We start from the raw sequence: 22,859 nt of genomic DNA, 5'->3' as shown, positions 1-22,859 counted from the left end.
AATGAGTCTATATCTACCTTTGCCCCTCTCCATCCAGGTGTAGTACACGGGTACCCAGTAGAAAGCAATTATCAGAATGCTCGAGCTCCCGATAAGAGCAGCCGTGCTAAAGCTGGAATAATGTTATGCTGCAGTTAGAAACACTGTATTAAACGCTACCTACATGTATATAATTGTTGCACATTATTATTATCATCAATATAAACATAATTTTATCCGCGGAAAATAAAATAACAGCTCACACTTAAAGTATTGTACACTTTTTTTCAGAACGAGGAGAGTGTTTTTTTTTTATAATGATTCATTTCGAAACGTATCCTGGACAAATAAACGTGAGCATGACAAGCAAAGTATAATGATTGCACAATTAAATGTGATATAGATGTTATAATTTATTATTATTTTTATGATGATGATGATGATATTGATACTGGTGTTGGACAGCCTTTGTACATCGCCATTATCTGTGGAAGCAGAAAAATGCGCTTATTGACACAATGATGTTATATTAGTTTCAAGAATGCACTTTCTGAGTCAATATTGTCCATATTGTCAGGAATGTGTTAATGATCAATTTTATAGCAGGTGTACGAACGAGGCTGAATCCAAAATATAATACAACATTTTGCCGGGGGATTCAAGAAATGATGAATGGTAGTGTCAATTTTTTTTAAATAAGCAATGTGTCGCACGTATTATTTTATGTAGTAATTGTGTTTCAATGACAGAAATCAGTAGGATTGCAAAAATAGAACATGATTATCATAGAACAATCAGACAATAAAAAAAAACAGGATTACAATAATATTGTCGCACATTGTTCCACAATGATGATTTATTCAGATTCATCACTAGCAAAATGATAAAACCGAATACCAAACTCTCACTACCCCCCAAAAAAAAATTTAATAAATGAAAAGTTAAATCAATATTTGATAGGTTTGGAGGAGTGACAATTTATTTTTTTCTAAATGTTGCATTTACCACTTAAAACGGTTTGACCCAATAATTAAAATGCTGGATTGCATTGCAAGGTCGGATATAACATTCAGATAATGTTGTCACTCTCCCAACCTTTCAAATGATGATTTTTACATATCATTCTTGAGAGTATTGTTTTACATTGTCTTTGAGCTCGAGCACTTGCAAATGTTTAACTATTTAAATGCGTCCGTAACATCGAAGACGAATTGAATTAAATAATATACTCATTTCGTTGATTGCGCCATTCTAAGCCCCTATTACAGTATTATAGACAATGATTTTTTTTATCAAGCAGTCTTTGGTCAGTTGGTTGGCAAAGAAATACAGGCACTTAAAAACATTTCCAACACAATATCAAACTGTGAAATATGAGCGTTAAGACAACATCTATAAAAATCACCACTTTGTTGACAGTAACTCCTGACGTTTTATTTAAAATCCAATAGAATGCATGTCCTTGAAATTACATAGGGCATATTAGGAATCATTCGCAGACGCTTTCTCTAACGCAGAGAATATTTTATAAAAAGAAACCTTCATATAAAAGCAGCCTTTGTCGAAATCGGTGTCGCATGCGTCCTGGAATCTAGGCAAACGACACATTTGCATTTTTTTTTGTCCAGCCCGGATCTTAAGACGATGTGCTCTCCCGTTTCACCAACGTTCGACAATGACCTATAATCTGTCCATTGTGATTTGACGGGTACTTTCAATAGATTATGAACGTTGCAGAAAGCGTCTGCGAAGTCGATGCTATATATTTCGCCGTTCTCTTGCGGACTATTACCATCATTATTACGCCTACCACTGTCGCAATGATAGTTTGTGATTAATACATGATTCATATTTTCATCAAAATAAACGAAATGGGTCATCATTGTTTCAATTTATTTTGCTTTACTGTTATTATTAACATCACAACTATTATTGTACAAATATATTGTGATCCCCGACAGAAGCTGTACGACCGTATTATGATACCTTTGGTGGGTATAAGCGCTGCGATCTTACCTGGTTACGGAGACAGATTTTACAATCGTCGTATTTCAACCTACGATTATCGTAAACCAAGTATAAATGGGTCATGTAGTGCTCTCCCCTCCATCTCCACTCCTTCTGTAAAAAGCGCTTAGAGACATGCAACTTTGCTTATGTATTTTGCGCTATACAAAAACGTTTCATTATAATTATTATGTAATAGACGCCCCAGGGAAACAGATTTCCCCTTTTAACACCCTTCTTAAAAAAAGATAATGACCCTTTTGAGTTCGGCCACGCGGTATGTACAAATGTCCATGAGCATGATGAGGGAAGGTGTCTCATCATTCACTTATTATCTCCTCAGATTTGGCATCTTCGTGACGTTTCTCAGCATATGACATCACGATGACCGTCTTTCCTCGGGCATGACCCTGCTTAACGTACTCCAATGCCTCGTTGGCAGCCTCGAAAGGAAAGGTCTTCTGAATCACCGGACGGATCTGTCGCAAACAATTGAACATTATACATGAAAACAAGTTTAATCTTTAAAAAAAATGTAATTCCAAACTTATTTATCAATCCATGTGATTTTAGGGAAGTGTACGAAAGGGGTGTGCAAGAGGATCAAAATGTAAATATTACACGGGTGGCTTCGTCCTCGTGAACTGAGATTATTCCAAACTGCGCAAATTGCCTTTAACGGATTTATTTTTAATGGGAGGGGGTGGGGTGGTGGTGGCGGGGGGGGGGGGGTAACAAGTCATCCCCAACCCCAGACAAAAAGTGAGTCGCATACTATTTTTGTTCACGTCCGGAAGTAAGTAATGCTGCCGGTCGCAGCGACTACATCGTACATGTACACGGAGTAATGGTTATGTCATTGGAAATAATACATTTGGTTGGTCAACGAATTTCGGTTTCGCAGATTTGTACGCTTTTACTAGGGATCAGACACTCTATAACCAACGCATCGATTCCTTTGAAAATGCAATTAAAATCACAATGGAGAGCTGAGAGGCCTTTGTCGAAAGTTTGGGGACTGGGACAGCAGATCATCCGAAGATTTGCACCGGACGAACAATAGCAAATATGTTGTTGTCCAGAGTCAAGAGATTCCGATGCTGGCCCGGTCAACCAACTTTCGACAAAAGCCTCTCAGCTCTCCATTCTGATTTTGATTGTATTTTCAAAGGAATCGATGCGTTGTAGAGAGTGCCTTCGTGGTAAATGCGAAAACTCTTTATTATTGATTACCTACAATTTGCTAGAAATTAGACTTTATGGTAGTTTAAGGACGTTCCACAGTTATGTTTGTGCGCATTATGATCTGCGCATAGTTTACACTCTGCGCGCTGACGTCACAATGGATGAACAGGTGATTAATTAGCTGCGGGTATGAGCTGATTTTTCTCATCTTTTGCACTTTAACTGCAGATCCGATGCGTTATTTCATGAAGCTAAATAAGGGAATTATTTCATGGACCATTAAAAAAAAATTCTCTACAATTTCAAAATACTTTACTCTGCAGTACTACCAAGAATCACGAATATTACCCCGAGTTTAAATAAAATGGTAGAGTGGTTTTGATTTTTTCTTCACATAGATACAAAGCATTCGGCGCATTTTTGGTGTTTTAAAAAGCACATTTGCTCTAATAAAAATGCTGATAGTTTAAAAACAAGCACATGAACCCCCATGTTTTAATGTTTGTACCTCTTAGGTATACCTTCCTCTACAACTCTGCAAATTTTGGTGAAAATGACATGGATTTTGAATAAAGTGCAGCATTTATTGTACGTTTGTAGTTTGTTACTGAAAGTTTACATTTTTTAGATTGGGATTTTGTTATCTTTTACGCCATTCTTAAGAACTGACAGTGCTGTTAAACTTACAATTGCAAACAAATAGCACTATAAATAGATTCTCCATTCTAACGATACAATTATTAACTCTCTTGCAAAATTTGATGACTTTTTCATGTATTTTGACTGAGTAATAGAGGTTTAAACTCATTGTAGTAATCTTGGGCGGTCTAAAAATGCTAAATTCTTTTAATACCTCTTAACGTGCGAAGCAAGTTAATGAGAGGTTATCTCGGGTCAGACTAGCCGGACAACAACATATCCCGTCAGCGGTACGTAACAGGTGTTTCACAAGGTGCCTGGTCAGGCGAATTCCTTTGCCCTGGCGGAGATATGTTGCGATGCCAAATATGGTATTTTGTCGGACTTCACTAGGAGGCGTGGCCAAAAAATGTTGCGTTGCGAATTTTGGTATTTTTCGGACATTACAAGGAGGCGTGGCTAAAATTGCTACATCGCGTTAGCTGACGTGGTAATTTCGGGAGGGGGCAAAAGCAAAATCTAACAAGTTAGCATTCTTCTTCGTGGAGTCGATTGGAAAGCATCTTTTATCTCAATTCACCTTTTTTGTGCAACATACTTCCTGTATTTTTGTTATCCGTTCGTTGAACTCTTTAGTTGTGATCCTTCTAATTGCCATTCTAACCCATTCATATAGCTTAATGAACGCTTTGCAGTTGAGAATGTATATTCTTTATCTGGAACATACCTGTATATTTGTGTTTATATCCGTTTGTTGGACTTTTGAGCTGTTTGGGGTCACAGTTTGCTCTCAGGACTTAATTTCGCCACCCCTGAAGTATTCAATCATGCCTAAGGTTAAGCAAGGCAAAAAGTTAAATCAGAGGAAGTCTACTCGTCGTTCGGTCCGAGATGCTGCCAGTCAGCCTTCTCCTGTCGACCTCGATCGAGACAGACGTTGGCCAAGTTTTTAGTTCTACGCAGAGCCCAGCTGCTGGAAGTTCGGCGTCGACAACCAACGGTGAGTTCGGGACAATGGGGGGCTCCTGGCCTCTTGTGACTTCTCCACAAGATCAGGTCCTTCCCCAAATTCAATCGCAAGCTCCCCCTTCTATCCCCCCTGCCCCTGTAGTTGAGGGGCTTAATAGTCATGCTAATGTTACACCAGCCCCCAACCCCCCTTTTCCTACGCAGCCAGATATGCTTAGCTGCGTGTGTGATGATTTGGGCGGGGAGGTGCCTTCCAGTGTTAAGGAGAAGATTTGGAAGGGTGAATTTGTAGAGTTAGGTGGATTGCTTAAAAGGGAAAGCTTAAGCGAGGAATCACAGTTGCAGGCCTTCAGCCTTCGTGCCACCGGGTCCGCTTTAATGCTTCGCCCCCAAAGCAAGGCTCCGGTGATCGCCAGCATAGAACAGTGGACATCTGCATTCCTTATTTACGCGTCCATATACTTGGAGCGACACTATATGCGTGCGCGCGAGCTCCTCAAGTATATGGATATCGTTCGCTCTATTGTGCGTTTTGGGGGTTTCAATTGGCGGTCCTATGACATTCAATTTCGGTTACGTCAGGTCCGTCATCCACATCGTTCCTGGGCTGTCATAGACACCGAGCTATGGCTGACAGTAGCTTCGACGCCCGGTCGAGCAGCGTTTTCGTCTTTTGGGGGTAACCAGCCCTTTCGGCCATACGACCGGTCGTTTCGGCGGGGTAGTTTCCCTTCCTCAGGATATGCCAATAGACAAGGGGCAATTCGGGCCCCTGGCGCCGCGCCTGCCCCCTCCCGCTCCTCACCAGTCATGCCAGTCTGTTTCGCCTTTAACGCTGGGTCATGCCAACGCACCGCCTGCCGATATGCTCACCGGTGCGGAAAATGCTCCTCAGCGGCGCATGGCTCACACGCCTGCAACTCTGCCGCCGCAATTGCCAAACAGAAGCCTAGCTCCAACTCCAATTAAACTTGGCAGCATGCTCCCATTTCTTCGACGGCACCATAATCAACATAATGCAGCTTTTCTGATTTCTGGTTTTAGGTTCGGTTTTTCATTGGGTTTCACAGGCGAGCGTCGCTCTGTGTTCTCGCGTAATTTGAAATCTGCTAGCGAGCATAGGGACATGCTGTTGGAGAAAGTTGGTAAGGAAGTTAGTTTAGGGAGAATGTCAGGTCCTTTCCAAAACCCGCCTTTCAATAACTTTCGCTGCTCTCCGGTAGGGCTCGTCCCCAAGCGAAATCCGGGAGAATTCCGTCTAATTCAGCATCTATCTTCTCCTCGCGGGGCTTCGGTTAATGATCACATTGATTCCGATTTATGTTCTGTGAATTACACTTCATTTGACAAGGCGGTGGATCTCGTTGCACGCTTGGGTGCTAGTGCTCTCATGGGAAAAACCGATATAAAATCCGCTTTTCGCTTACTACCAGTAAATCCCTGCGATTTTGACCTTCTGGGGTTTTGCGTTGATGGCGCGTATTACTTTGATAAATGCTTGCCAATGGGCTGTTCAATTTCATGTGCCAATTTTGAGCGTTTTAGCACTTTTCTTGAGTCATGTTGCCGTAAAATTGCGAATTCAGAGCAAATTTTGCATTATTTGGATTATTTCTTTTTCGTTGGCGCAACACGGCAGAAATGTCGTTCTTTGATGTATCATTTTAAGGCAATGTGCGAAGTTTTTGGCGTCCCGATAGCGGAGGAGAAGACTGAGGGGCCCGTTCCCACTATCATATTTTTAGGGCTTGAAATCGACGCGGCTGAGCAGAGAGTTAGAGTACCCAGGGAGAAAGTAGACGTGTTACAGGCAATGCTCATTGATTTTGTTAAGAAAGATAAGCTCTCGTTGCGGCAGTTGCAGTCGCTAATTGGCAGCCTTAATTTCGTGTGTAAAGCCGTGGCTCCCGGAAGAGCCTTCCTAAGGAGACTTATCGATCTTACTAAAGGGGTCCGCACCCCCAACCAACGGATAAGGCTTTCACGCGGCGCGAAAGAGGACATGCAGGCCTGGCTTACGTTTCTGTCCGATTTCAATGGCACAGTTATGTTTTCACACTCAACATGGGTAACTAATGCTCATTTTCAGTTCTTTACTGACGCTGCGGGTAGCATTGGCTTTGGTATATCCTTCCAGGATAAGTGGGCTCAAGGGAGATGGCCAGCTGAAATACTGGAGAAGAATTATTCCATCGCCTTTCTAGAGCTTTTCCCAATAGTAGTCGGTATACGTATGTGGGGGGCTCTTCTAGCTAATTCTAAGGTCTTATTTTGGTCAGATAATCAAACAGTTGTTTATGTTGTTAATTCCTTAACTTCGAAATGTCCTAGTGTTATGAAACTGGTTCGTTTGCTTGTAGTTCTTTGTTTGGAACATAATATTATGTTCAAAGCACGTTACGTGCCAGGCTCTCGCAATGAAAAGGCTGATGCCCTCTCTCGTTTTCAGATGGACAGGTTTCGCAGGTTAGCACCAGGCGCAGATCTGGCTGGCAGCAAGCTTCCCGCCCATCTTTGGAGCAGCTTCATATAGAGAGAGAGCATCTGTTGTTTTCTTCGCGGGCGCTCGGCACTCATCATACTTACAGGAACGCTTGGTCTGTGTTTAAGCAGTTTCGGCTGCAATATCATTATGATATAAGTATACGTCCTAACGTTGAGCAGGTCGCTCAATTTATTGCTTATCTCTCCTGGAATGGGTATGCGGGGGCAACAATAAGTACATATATATCAGGCCTGGCTTTTACGATGCAAACATTGGGTTGGCCTGATGTGACTGACGCTTTTGTAATCCGGCGGCTGGTAGACGGGTGCAGGCGAAAAAATGCTCGCCGTGATACCCGGTGTCCCATAACCCTGCCTATTCTCAAATCCATCCTAAATTCATTGACTCACGTATGCGTTAATACGTATGATTCGGCATTGTTTCGGGCTGCCTTTCTAATCGCTTTCTTTGGTTTTCTTCGAGTAGGGGAGTTCACGTCTCGATCTAGACATGAACCCGTTCCTTTATCAGAAAAAGATGTTATTATTCAAGGGATGGGTAATCAAGCAAAATTGCGCATTACGATTGCGAAGTCTAAAACAGATCAAACTGGACGTGGATGCTCGATTTTAATTCCACAAAATGTTGTTTCGTATTTATGCCCACTTCGCGCTGTAAATGATTACCTCGCTCTGCGGAGCTCGGGCGGCTCTGCCTTTTTCCGTCACTTTGACTCGTCACCCCTAACGAGGCACCAATTTGGCCAAGTTTTAAAGCATGCCATTAGTTTCTGCGGGCTACCCGTTGCTCACTTCTCTTCCCATTCTTTCCGTATTGGGGCGGCAACTTCTGCAGCCATGGCAGGTGTTCCCGATGTTTGCATTCAAAATATGGGGCGCTGGGCTTCCAACACACACAGATTGTATATTCGACAACCTCTCCCCCCTTAATTTAAGCAATTTTGACAGTATGTTTATCCCCCTTCTGTGTTTGATACCAGTTCGTGCACAATTAAAAAATATACCTAATGTTTCTTTGTTTTTGTTTTTGACAACCCTCTAACGAGCAGTAGATATTTACTCTCTCTCTCGCTTGTTGCCATGGTGACGGCGTTGGTATCTTACCCATTAATAGCCCCATGGGCGCAGGCAGACTTGCTCGCCCACTGTTAGTATATTGTGGTCTTTGCTACACTTATCATGTTTATGGTATCTGTTTACCCCCCCCCTTTAGAATGTACAATCGGTGCCGCTGTTTCTTTCCTTTTCCCTCTTCCATGTGCAGTTATTTGGAGTCTCAACGTGGGTTTGTGTCAGCATTCCACGGAATCGTACGAGAGGAAGGGGACTTTTCATGTTTCGCTGACGCGGGCATTCCCGCTATACCTGGGGGCGGGCCCTCACAACTCGGCACGTGGCCGGGTCATAAAACCAAGGAGCTTCCAACACAAAAAACTCAATACATCCGCGAACAGGAGGACACTTGATTTCTTTGTCGCGGAGCGAAATCATAGAGTAACAGCTGTTTTACCTCCGTCGAGCACTCGCTGGCTCGGACGTCGCGAACGGTTGGAACTTTTTTATGAGCAGATGTTATTGCCTGAATACCTTATCCAGAACTCACACGTGGTACCATCAGATCTCAAGCCCTTACTACAAACTTCACTATTTAGTTACTAAGCCCCGCCTCCCCCCATTTTTATTAGAGCATTATACTCCTCGCAAGTGGACTGAATGAGCATGAATCATCCTAGATGGTTTAATTGGGCGTCCCTGTTAGTTTAATGCACCCCCCCCCTTCCCAGCTTCTTAGCGTGGACATTGTAAATACACTACAGCATGGTTTGAACTATTGGCATCATATTGTGTTGTGGCGGCGGGCTGACTATGAGTCATCCCGTTTGGCGGCATTCCATTTTTGCCACAACACATTATGATTCTTTACTTATTTTGGGCTTCCTGAGATAATATTTTTTATTTATTTAGACCAATTTAGTATATTCCACTCCTCAGGTTATAATGTGAACGGGGCTTGGTTCGTCACCCGATTTGGATGAGGCCACCAGCGAATTCCATTTCGGACCGAACATTAACGTTGCCTCGTTCACATTCTAGTTCAGGGCCGTTGGTGGGGCTTCTGAGCACTAGTTTCTGTTTTAAAAGTTTTCCTGCATAAGCTCGTGTTGCAAACGGGAATCTTTGCTTCGTAGCTTTGCAGATGGAATTTTACGTTGCCCACATTTGGCCACATGACAAACTGGTGTCTTTGTCATGAATGTGGATGGACTGTTTTAATTGTCAATTGAGGAGATTGGTTTAATAACTTTAATTTTTCGCATATGACACATCTCAGGAGGCTTTACGTTTATATTATTATGTTTTGATTGTTGCATTATATTATTTTGGCTTTATTTGACAACACATCATTTTACTTTTCGGTATACATCATTTGGAAGATGCTTTTCAGAAACAATTTTTATTAAACTCCACGGAAACTGCATTTACTCGCCTCTCGTGTATTTTGTCTGGGTTGAGATAATACCTCTTAACGTGCGAAGCAAGTTAATGAGAGGTTATCTCGGGTCAGACTAGCCGGACAACAACATATCCCGTCAGCGGTACGTAACAGGTGTTTCACAAGGTGCCTGGTCAGGCGAATTCCTTTGCCCTGGCGGAGATATGTTGCGATGCCAAATATGGTATTTTGTCGGACTTCACTAGGAGGCGTGGCCAAAAAATGTTGCGTTGCGAATTTTGGTATTTTTCGGACATTACAAGGAGGCGTGGCTAAAATTGCTACATCGCGTTAGCTGACGTGGTAATTTCGGGAGGGGGCAAAAGCAAAATCTAACAAGTTAGCATTCTTCTTCGTGGAGTCGATTGGAAAGCATCTTTTATCTCAATTCACCTTTTTTGTGCAACATACTTCCTGTATTTTTTCCCTCCTCCATCCCCTTGTCACCCCCACTAATTTTCAACGTCAAGATGTTTTGTTTCATGTTATTCGTTCTAACAATGTGAGCTTCGGGCCTTAAGCCTGGTCGCACACCCAAAGTGGGCCGCAAGGTAATTCCATCCAACCTGTTCACCTACTTTTGGATACCTTTTGTATTTTACTTTGGTTTACCAGTTAGTTTAATTCATTTATCATCAGGTGTTCAGGGGGGTGTTTTCGCCCTTGCTGGAGCTCGGCCTTTTCCCATCACATTATGATTCTTCACTTATTTTGGGCTTCCTGAGATAATATTTTTTATTTATTTAGACCAATTTAGTATATTCCACTCCTCAGGTTATAATGTGAACGGGGCTTGGTTCGTCACCCGATTTGGATGAGGCCACCAGCGAATTCCATTTCGGACCGAACATTAACGTTGCCTCGTTCACATTCTAGTTCAGGGCCGTTGGTGGGGCTTCTGAGCACTAGTTTCTGTTTTAAAAGTTTTCCTGCATAAGCTCGTGTTGCAAACGGGAATCTTTGCTTCGTAGCTTTGCAGATGGAATTTTACGTTGCCCACATTTGGCCACATGACAAACTGGTGTCTTTGTCATGAATGTGGATGGACTGTTTTAATTGTCAATTGAGGAGATTGGTTTAATAACTTTAATTTTTCGCATATGACACATCTCAGGAGGCTTTACGTTTATATTATTATGTTTTGATTGTTGCATTATATTATTTTGGCTTTATTTGACAACACATCATTTTACTTTTCGGTATACATCATTTGGAAGATGCTTTTCAGAAACAATTTTTATTAAACTCCACGGAAACTGCATTTACTCGCCTCTCGTGTATTTTGTCTGGGTTGAGATAAATGCGCAATTCTTAAGAACATCAATTTGGGTGAACTTTGAAGCTCTATAGCAAAAAATCAAGCACATGGACCTATGTTAATTTTTGCATATTTCGAATATTAAGGTTCTAAAGTATCTATGTGCAAAGTTTGGTGAAAATGACATGAATTTCACTTTAACTGTGGAACGTCCTTAATAAAGAGTTTGATTTCTCCTTGCCGTTAGTAGTTATTAATTTTTATTTTAGCTAAAAAGGAATTCGATTATGTGAACAATATTTTAAACTGTGACCAAAATTAAACATTGTGCCTGCTCTATTCATGGCAGCCGTGCGAGCAATATGCCTACCCTTTATTTCAATGCGATCGGATAAGGGTAATACTATTTATCAATGCATTCATATTTTAAATTTGCGTAGTTGTTACGTCTTTGTTTTATTATTTGCATTATAGCTGCATACATAAGTTGTTGAAATGTTATTTTTGCATAAGTTCGGATTATGTCTCTGTTCTGATACAATTTGCCTGCTATGTTTATTACACTGTTATTTAATTTGTGTATTGCACTGCTGCAATTATCATTTTGTTCTATATTTTCTTGATTATGTATGTATGAAATTTATTTGAATGAACAATAAAGATCACTACAAAACAAAATGTGAGAAAAACAATGGCCTAATTTTACGGAATAATCAAAGTACACACACAGAAACATCAATTCACCAGTTCATTAATATGCTATGTTACTTTATTCACAAGGTTGTTACTCAGTGGATGTCGAACAGATTTATTATCATTCCAAATATAATAATTTCAAGAATACAAAATGTCAATTTCTAAGAGCATCACTATAAACTGGTGTTGAATCCCTAGTGTCAAAAATGTGTTCCCATTGCGAATAAGAAAAGATCATAATATGGTCCATACTATTCTTTGATAGATGTTAGCCAGAAGTTCATTGACGATTTACTCCAGTTTCTGTTTTTTTTTATAATGACATCAGTGTAGAGTTCCAATTCTATTAATATTCGATAATAGAAAAACATGCATGTATTTGGATAGAGTACTAGTAATACACTCACACAAATATATATATATATATATATATATATATATATATATATATATATATATATATATATATATAATGCATGTTTCTAAAGTAGATTTCCACATAAGTTACCCAAAAATAAACGCATTATTTATGTTTTATTAACCCCAAACTATCTACATTTAATGAAAAAAAATATTCGGTTTTACAAACTTTTCAGCAAAATGAAAATGACAATACCACTTTGGTGCAGATTGGCCTACCTTTCCGTCTTCAATCAATTTTCTTGCTACTTCTAGGGCGCCACCATTTGGTCGATTGAAGGAAATCATGGTAGTTCGGTCATACATGAAATCCTGTTGTTAGAGACATAAAAACAAACTAGCAAGATCATGTTTTGTTAACTATCCTTCAAACGGTATTGTATTACAGGGAGAAAATATGTTTACGACAGACCGGGGGGGGGGGTATACATGACGAGATTTCGAACTGTACATTAGACACGTTAGTTTTGCATTGGTAACAGCAAACTCATCAAATTAGCTGGTGGTGGTTATGTTTGGATAATTATATGGTTGAAGAATCTTAACAGAAAAAAAAACACGAAAATAAAACTAGGCATGTTATTTGTGTTGTTCTAGGCTCTCCGACCCAACCTCTACTAGAATATGTTAATCTTGAATTGAATTGAATCTTGAATCGGTATAAACTTCGTTGTTTAAGATTTGAAACACATGGTTAAACTATATAAATACAGCGTTGTACAATAATTTAAGAACCCCGATTTTTACTGTACAATGCCATCATCAGCGATCCGGTTCGTGTTTAATACGAAGAACTTCATGAAGTATAGATGTACGTAGCACTTGCCTCAATTTTCCATCTGAGTTTGAGCAATGCGTTGATCACCCTTCCGAGAATCATGCCATGTTTCCTGAAGTTGTCAATGAAAGGAACCACTATGGTTACCAGCTTGCCACCTCTCTTCAAGGCGAATTGGCATGGCGCGATGGCTCGAGGATCAATAGTCACTAAGATTACGTCAAACCTTCATAAAGTAAGAAAATGAAATATAAACTACATTGTGCAATAGGTTGCGTCCTGATATGTTGAAGACTGGATTACCGTGCAAATTGCTGCAAAATAACAACGGTAACCATTAGTGGTTTAAATGAGAAGAGTGGCACAACTTCTCACTTAGAATTGTACAGAACTCGTAGCGAGAGATGTGCCACCTTTTAACATAATTAGGAATTGAAGATGGAATTGCTTGAGTGTTGTGTTCTCCGTTTATTCCTGGATTTGTAGGTTTTCGGATCTACATCCCGGAGGGAAATTTGTCTTTGCCTGCCAATATTACATTGGTTGCAGTTGAGTCAATTTGGACATATTTGGTAAAAACACACTTTTCTTCTTGGTAAGATTTGCCCCAACAATCTTGGTGACATTTTCCATAAGTTCACGAATATCATAAAGCATCAAAGAGAGGACACCGAACCATTCTTCACCCCAGTACTAAGAAGGTGACGAGAACAAAAATAGAAGACAGAATATTTAAAAGAGAATGAAACTCTTGGAGCAAGTTAGCTTTTGTGAAAGCAGAAAAATCAAAGAATAAGATCAACAAAACTTTGAGTAAAATAGGACTAGCAATAAAAGAGTTATGAGCATTTGAATGTCGAGATCACTAATGCTATGGAGATCCTCCCATTGGCAATGCGACCAAGATCTGTGATGTCACACACGTACAACTCTCCCATTTGGACACTGAAAATATACCCCAAAACATCTCTTTTTGCTCATTCTAATCATATGACAAACGATTCATCAATGATATAATGTTGTGAAACCTCTGTACTTGTCATCTCATACAGAGAACACCTCACCTTGTGATAGACTCTATAAAAGTGAGAATATAAGTGAAATAAGTACTAAAGTAATGAGGGAGTTGTACGTGTGTGATATCACGGATCTTGGTCGCATTGCCGATGGGAGGATCTACATGGCACTAGTGATCTCAATATTCAAATGCTCATAACTTTCTTATTATTCATTTAATCTTCCTCAAACTTTCAACAATATGTTTCTTTGATTTTTCTCTTTGATATGGATTCAGCTGGTTTCAAGGGTTTCATTCTCCTTTAAATCCAATTTCATTCTAAAACTAGAGATCAAATACTTGGGCCGTTCAGCAAGAGCAGCTTGTATGGTTCCTTTAGTGTAGTCTATGACGTCATCAGCACCTAATCTTTGCACCAAGTCGATACCATCTGTGCGACAGGTAGTTGTCACATGACCTCCCCAAGCCTTGACAAGCTGAATGGCGAATGTCCCTATTCCTCCCGTACCAGCAAGGATAAGAACTCTGTACACGGACAAAGAAATCATTAGTATATAGCAACTGATCACTATCAGCAATCAATTAGTTATATACACACACACCCACACCCATCCTAACATCCCCCCACACACACACACACACCCACACGCACCCCAACACCCCTACACACACCCACACCCATATACAATATTACATACATACACATACATACATAATTATTATATTCCATAAATTATAATCGTTTTATGAAATCGAATGGATATCTATATGCCCTTATAAAAAACAACCGTTATGCATATCTTGAGATTCAGTGAAATTAATGAATGCTTCAATAAAGAGAATCACGATATCAATAAGTGTCTACGAGTGATTAAGTTTCTGATCGGAGAGAAACAAATCAAAGCAAAAATCGCATTTATATGATACCATAATAATATAAAAACCAACATTATCTCACCATCTTATAATATGGTATTCTAAGATAGTGAGATTATTACGGCAGTTGGTTCAATCATTATTTTCTTAAATATGAGATCTCATATTTTATGTGCTACTTCAATCGAATTTAGAAGACAATTCTGGGGATTTCTCGACGTACAGCCCATCCAAAAATGAAAAATTAAAAAGGTGGGACATTTAATAGCCCACTTGATAGTTACCTTTTAACGAAAATGATACGATAAAATTCTTGAAATAGCTTATCTGCAAATAAAATTTGTAAGACAGTAATAATCTGATTTCAATTTTCGTATTCCCCCATCAGTATGATGAAAAAATTGTTACAGAAAAAAAATGGAATAAACCTTTTTCCTGCCGTGCTATTTGGTCCCAGTCCGCATCGGCCAACAAGTGCACCCCAGGTTGTGGTGCAGACGTACGGTATAGAGGCAGCCTTGGTGTGATCGACCATTGATGGTTTCTTGGCGACCATGAAGTCTTTGACCAACACCTTCTCAGCAAAGGTTCCTGGCGTATCTTCCGCGCCTATTGCCACGAAGACCTAGGCATTCACAAAAACCATAATCAATACAAAATATGATTTGATGGTAGCTTGAAAAACTGTGGTAAAAACAATTAAACAGCACCGAATAGCCACAAAGACATATAGGAAGTGAACTGTTCTTTTGTAACTTATGTTTGTGCCACTTGCGTTTCTAAAGCAGTGTACACATAACGCAGTTGGTTTTATTTTACTATTTTTACTATAATTATCATCTATTTTATATCAAGATAAATATTTAAAATCTAAACTTTATATATTTTATGAAATTATATGCCAGTATTATCAAATTATACGCGCAGTACTTTATTGACGACATGCTAACTTGTGAAATGTAAAAAAAAAAGATAAAACAATGGCACTCATGCATAACGACATATTAAGTAGTAATGTAAGTCAATTTTTTTCTGGCTGCAAACAAACTCACCGCATATCTTGATCACGCATCTATTTAACAGAAAATGATTATATTGCCAATACCTCGTCACCTATCGTAAACTTGTCGACTTTCGATCCTACGTCTTCGATAACACCCGAACAATCCCGACCAAGGATGAGGGGTAGCTCCGCACCACCGCACGGCAACTACATGGAGCAATATATATATATATATATATGATAAAGGAGAGAAAGGGAAAAAAAGCCCGCATGATAGATTCAGTTAGGGGATTTTTTTCAACACTTTTAATGAGAACACGTCTGAAAAGAACATTCTCATCTAATAGTGGGTCTACTAAACTGGTGCGTGTACAAAATTTGCATTAACTTACTTTTGACTAAGATTCACAGTTATTTTCTTTTTCTTCACATCCATGTCTATAAACTGATCTACAAAAACTGCCCCGACTCCGAGATTATTATTTTCAAAATTTGTGTAAATTATTCTTCTAATGAACTTCATGGGGAAGGCGGATGCATTTAAAAAATCTATAATCAGCATGATCAGTTCGGATTTATGCGTTCCATTCCCTATATATTCTTAGATGATGTGTAAGTCATACCTAATCTGTATGATTAAAAGTCCCCCCCCCCCCATGAAATAGTTTGTGCTCACCCCTTTCTGAAGGCGCATTTGATCGAGGACGGGCCGTGCGTGTCCAGCTATTATCTGGTGGTCTATGGGGTTGACCGACGCTGCGCATACGCGCACAAGTACGTCATTGGGATGAACGACTTTAGGGCAGGGGTGTTCCGTTGTCATCTCCATTTTGTCTGTTTTGTATTCCCTTGCAGTCTGTGCTCTCATGGTCTCTTTTGATGAAAAGTAGATGAACTTGGATTTCACAGCAGTTGCCGGTTTAGAGAAGAAGATTTTGTAACCGCCGTAAAGGAAACTGCTACCCATGATGCATTGCAAGACATATTTCGGAACTGAGGATGAAAAAATACAAAGAATATTGACAGTCAGTTCTCACTCGAAATAAAACTCCCATTCCAGAAAGAGAATGGCCAAAAAGTCAATACGCAATCACAAAAACTGCAAATCCTCATGGGTCATCTACCCCCTAACATGCACTAAATGCAACATGCAATACGTCGGGAAGATAGAAACAACTCTGTACACGCGCCTATATAACACTAGATCAGAAGTTACCAATTACAACAAAAACAAATCAAACAGAAATACCGTCCCATATACATCACACATTTCAACCCCCCCCCCCCCCCCCATCCGCCCTGGACATACAGTACACAGCATTGACATCACTTCCGTCGAAATAGTAAAAGAAAACAGAAACACGACACCATCATGAGAAGGAAATCTCAAAAAAATTAAGACCACGTGGTATAAACGCGGACAAAATAAACGAGCATCTTCACCCTCTAATAAACTCATCCCTCACACCAGCCCTAACCTAGCAATACGCTGTAATTATGGACCTGACTGATTACCGTAACTATCAATTCTATACTTACGTATTGACTCACCATTACCTTATAACTAATTGTTTATTATTAATTCACCTATATTTTCTTTAAAACAGTACTTATATTCGTTATACATTGCATGGTACGGCATTTATCATTGTTAATAGTATATATTTATTTCTATTTTTTACTATATAATTTATTATATTGCATAGGTTATGTAGATTCGAATCAGTGATAGGTCAATACACCATCACGTGACCGTAGCTGCAAGGATCGCATTTTTTATATTCCATATTTTGACGTCACATCAGTGAATATAACTGCGTTGTATTGTAAACTGCGGCGTTATATTCACTAAGGTGACGCCACTCACTGTCTATAAGTTGCACATCCAGGTAGTTCACTTGATGTACGCGCTAGTTTTTACACGTCGATTTCATGAAGAACGCGCTTGCTGTATTTTTTCTAACATTGTTCATTTATGACGTAGATGGATGAGAGCTGCAGCAAGAATTTCTGGTTAATCGTAAAGCCAGATGATGAATGCAGTCTCTGATTAGATAACTGTATAATAAGAGATATTGCCTCGTCTATACTTTTAATGAATAACATTGCAACTCCCCTTCCAATTCCGATTTCTCTCAAATACTCTGGCTTCAAGATGCTATGTCTACAAATAACGAAAAAAAATAATACCATTAATTATTTTTGCACAATTTGGGTCGAGAGTATTATTGCCTTTGCTTCAGACGACATATACATATTATACATATACAGTGCGTCCCACAAAAAACGAAACCGAGATTTATCGATGATTTATCATAACTTAATCACAAATACAATAGACAAATGACCTACCATTGTAAAGCTTAGAATCTCCTCTTTCATCTGAAATTACTTAGATTATTTCTCATTCACGCATGAGTGAGCAAAAACAATATGAAGAGGGGATACCAAAAAGTCATTTGGCGGGCTGTATCTGGGTTTCAAAAAGAAAACCACATTTTTTAAAAGTCCAATATCATACATTCAAATCAACTTTTTTTGTTTGGGTGGGCTTGTCCTTTAAAGTGAAACCTCCTTCGTAAAACACTCACAAGCTTTTTATATTTAGCACTCTGGTCATCTCATAGTTTGTTTACCAGAGTGGACTAAACATGTTAAAAGAAAAATAATTCATTCTGAAGTACGATTGTTTAATAGTTATTTGCCATTTTCGATGTAACACTTAATTCGTGCTATTTCGCGTGTTTCCGCGTGATTTTTTTCACTAATAGAGGGGAGAGTGGGGTGTTGTTAATGCATTTAAAACTACGATACAAATTACAAAAAGTTTGCATTCATTCTAACAGGGGCCGTGGAACCGAGCGGTGTGGAACTCCAGCCCCAGTATACACACATGAACATGGCCATCAAATTGTGATTTTATTTTCAGAGCCCCCCCCCCCCCCCCACCACCACCACCACAGACACCTTAAAATCGTCCCGCAGCCACTCCGTTAGACATTCGACGATTAGAATGGACAGTGAATAATTTTTGGGAAACGATCTTCTGATGAAGGAATTTTAAACCATTATAATTCATTTGTTTCATAACCTCACCACCTGCAGAATTAGCTCGTAACGTGTCGGTGGCATGGGACATGGGTCAAAGGAATGCAGAATAGACCAGTTCGTAGTTACTTCATGGACAATTTTGGTCAAATTACCTTAAATTTCTCTCATTGAGATAGGCAGATTTCAAAGCAAGATATTATGTAAGGATGCCTTTACATAGCAGGATGAAGACATTGAAAAGACCAGGTGACTAGAATAGCACACCATTGAGCGCTCTACGAAGGTATTTGTTGCATTTCTACTTTGAATGCATATTATAGCATGTTGTACAATGTCCATGTAAATTTACAGATCGAGCATACTGATCTTAAACAAATAGGAGTAATGCCGAAAATTTGTTAACAAATTATAATTTCCTCCTATAAAAGCCTCTTAATTTACTATCTATTGTCCACGGCGGACGGTATTTGAATATTAATGAGTCAGAAAGAAGAGGATCGAGGGTATTTGAATTCCAGTTCATCGTGGCTTAGCCGTGAACCAGAATAGCCTGGTGGTTGAGTCGCTGCCCGGAAAGCAGTAGATGGCAGGTTCGAATCCCACTGATTCCAATTTTTTCTGACTTATGATCATATGATTTTCATTACAGATCGAGCATACTGATCTTATGATTTTCATTTACAGATCGAGCATACTGATCTTAAACAAATAGGAGTAATGCCGAAAATTTGTTAACAAATTGTGAGTAGTAGTTCCCAGTACATTGAATGACATTAATATTGAATGAAAAAATGCACACACAGCATCAACAAACACCAGCAAACACACACAGAGGGTGGGGCGGTAAATGTATGAGATATCAGCAAGGAGAAGGAAACAAATTATTTTGCATATTCATTTATATACATTCTTTTTAACTTAGATTTAAATGACGTAATTGTTGTTGAGTATTTAATTCCATCGGGGAGATTATTCCAAATGCGTGGGCCATAATGCCTTAATGAATTTAGGAGAATTTGTGTTTTAACCTTGGGATAATGAAAATTATTATGTTATGAATAGTACGAAACATCACAGATGCTATCTGAAATTTATGAATATCATATATATTAAGGGTATTGAGATTAAAAAACAAAAGTGTATAGTGTTCATGATTAAATATTAAACAAAAAATTACATTATGCCTGTTTGCGAGTCATTGGTGACCCATGCATCTCCCTAATGATCCCTAACCCCCCCCCCAAAAAAAAAATCAGGCCTACTTACTTTGGGTCTTCATGCAGATGTATATGCTGTCCAAATGTTACTATTCATGCCTTTTTTATATCCATAATTTCATTTTTTTTAATTTGTTTTTAAATACTTAATGGTGTATGTGTCTAATAAAAGAGGATTTTTATACAAATCGATGACTGACAAAAGTCCAAATATCATTGCTATGTCCCATTTTTTTACGAATCGTTGCGGTTTTCGGTGAATTCAACACACTTCTTTACATGCATTCAATTTCTAATTCATGTTCTAAGTGTGACAGGCACAGTCATGTATGGGAAGTGAGGGTACACGTATGTTTACAACCACTGTAATAAATACAAGATACAAACATACCTATTTTTCACCTTTTAGTTTAAAGAGAAAATTATTGACGGAAAAATGGTAACTTACCTCGGATTTGGAATCCATTATCCGGGCAAAAATAGAGCGCAACAGTAGCGACTACACAGACCATCAATGGATTAATGAACGACGACATTATTGTCACTATACCACGGTCTAGTTAAGACTAAAGTGAAACTGAAAAGGGGAAGGCAGATGATTATAAACGCGTGTCCCTGGGAATTATTACTCGTCACACTTCCCCGCTTTCACTTCTCAATATGACACATTAATTCATATTTCAACCTATGAACCTATTTTGCAATTGTGATTCACTGTTACCATGGTTACAGTGCGTGCAGCGGCCGGGTGTGCTGACTCGGCCTATAAACACGGTTTCTTTTTTATATATCCGTTTAAAACTGGTCTGTCACGACTATTGCTCTGACTGAGGTCACATAATTATCATCAGAAATGTTATGATATCATATTATTGCTGGTGGTCATTAAATACGTGCAACAATCCTCCTTCTTACTTCCAAGGCTGTGCATGGTAGCTCCAGGATACGTGCCCGGGGGGGCCACTTCCACTGACGAGTGGATACCATACGCGACCATGGGGTCTCGATAAGCACCCTAAACACGTATTTTCCATATTCTGAAAATGCACCCCTTAACTATGGTGGCCCTGAAGGGACATCGCAAATAGACCACATCGCGAATATTCACGACGTCGCCAATTTCGTCGTGAATTTCGTCGTCAATTTGAATATTCACGACGAAATTCACGACGTCGTGAATTTCGTCGCCAATTTCGTCGTGAATTTGTTTTGCTTGCCTGGGCGGTATGCGGGTTGAAACCAATTCGTCTGCTGCTAATTCATCCACTCACAACAGGGTCTACATTCATTTAGTCTAATGTAATTCTGTCCATTAACTTTTCGTCTAACAACCATATGGTCCAATAACCATTTGGTCCAGTCATCACTTCGTCTAATCACCAGTTCGTCTATGACAATTTCGTCTCATAACTAGTTGGTCTAATATCAATTTGATTTTCCTTAATTTCGCCCAATTAACACTTAGTTCAATTAGACCAAATGGCATATGGAATAAATGCCAATTGGACCAACTTGGTTATTAGACGAAATGGCAGTTAGACCATGTGGATAGTGGACGAACTGATGGTAGACCAAAAATATAGCAGACGAGTTGGCATTAGACCAATTGAAAATAAACCATTGAAACGACAGAACGATGTCCACTGCAGCAGCTATCCATATGCATAGGCGGATCCAGGGGGAGGGGGGCCGAGGGGCCCTCCCCCTATTGGCGGAGCAAAAAAAAAGGAAAAAAGGAAAGAAAGAAAAAAAAGGAGGAAAAAGAGAGTAGAAAAAAGACAAGGGGGAGACAAGTGAAAAAATAAGATGAAGGGAAGACATGGAAATAAAAAGAATCTTTCATGTCACTATATAAAATTTTCGCTCGCGCTTCGCGCTCACATTGCCTGTTAGGAGATTTTCATATCTTGTTCGATATGGAGTTTAAATATCAAGTTTGGAAGTCAATATACAAAACATATTTCAGCTCGAAAATCAAACTATCATTATTTTGCGTGATTTACAAATTGATTTTTAAAATGTGCTCTGTAAATATGATAGTTTTATGGTCTGAATATTAACATTTTCCGCTCGCGCTGCGCGCTCGCAAATTTCGATTTATCAGGTACCTATTATTTTCTAGTGTTCCATAAAGTTGTCAAAATATCCCTTTTCAGGTCTGATTGTCAATTGCGAGCTTAAATCTTTGTATCTTTATTGTATGTCTCAATATTGATTATACAATCCCCTTTTCATGACAATGTATACAAAGATTTAAGCTCGCAATTTGCCCTCGCATTAACTGATGCATCCTATTTATAATTACAAAAGTGCTTGAAATGCCCAGTTTTCAGGCCATAATATCATCAGACTTCGCGCCCTCATTAGGCATTGATGAATAAAATTGTAATAATTGAATCGTCCCTTTTGTTTCATCTCGCGCTTAGCAAGAGGAATAGGAAGACAGTCATCATTTTCATATGATGACATGTCCTACAAGGATGTACCGGTCCTATGTCAAAACTCAAAGTAATTATAATGGAAAAAAAATCATCTCTGTGCGATCCATATCCACCTTACAATTTTCTTACAAAGTGCTGAAAATAAAGCTGAAATTGACTCTTTTTTCAGATCGGAATATCAAATAGTTTAAGCTTGCGCTTCGCGCTCGCTTTGATATTCATGATAAAAGATGTATTTAGAATGCCTAGATTCTAGGTCTAAATATGAAACATGCGCGCGCATGTTTATTCAGATATTCAACTTGTTCTCTATTTAAATCATT

General features: G+C 39.2%; 1 protein-coding gene across 1 annotated transcript; it reads right to left on the bottom strand.

The window, feature by feature from the left end:
• Window positions 1-293: 293 nt before the first annotated feature.
• LOC129280127 (reticulon-4-interacting protein 1 homolog, mitochondrial-like) lies at window positions 294-21,144 on the bottom strand. The gene is made up of 8 exons (XM_064112303.1): window positions 20,544-21,144; window positions 16,504-16,820; window positions 15,930-16,034; window positions 15,253-15,449; window positions 14,288-14,473; window positions 12,979-13,156; window positions 12,372-12,464; window positions 294-2,465 (listed from the first exon to the last, which is right to left on the bottom strand). The coding sequence occupies exons 1-8, from the start codon at window positions 20,629-20,631 to the stop codon at window positions 2,307-2,309; spliced, it is 1,323 nt and encodes a 440-aa protein (XP_063968373.1). The 5' UTR covers window positions 20,632-21,144; the 3' UTR covers window positions 294-2,306.
• Between the last annotated feature and the right edge of the window lie 1,715 nt (window positions 21,145-22,859).

The sequence above is a fragment of the Lytechinus pictus genome, chromosome 17 (assembly GCF_037042905.1).
Source record: "Lytechinus pictus isolate F3 Inbred chromosome 17, Lp3.0, whole genome shotgun sequence".
Lineage (NCBI taxonomy): Eukaryota > Metazoa > Echinodermata > Echinoidea > Temnopleuroida > Toxopneustidae > Lytechinus > Lytechinus pictus.
The sequence above is the reverse complement of the archived record's forward strand: the minus strand, read 5'-3'. Positions and strand labels throughout refer to the sequence as shown.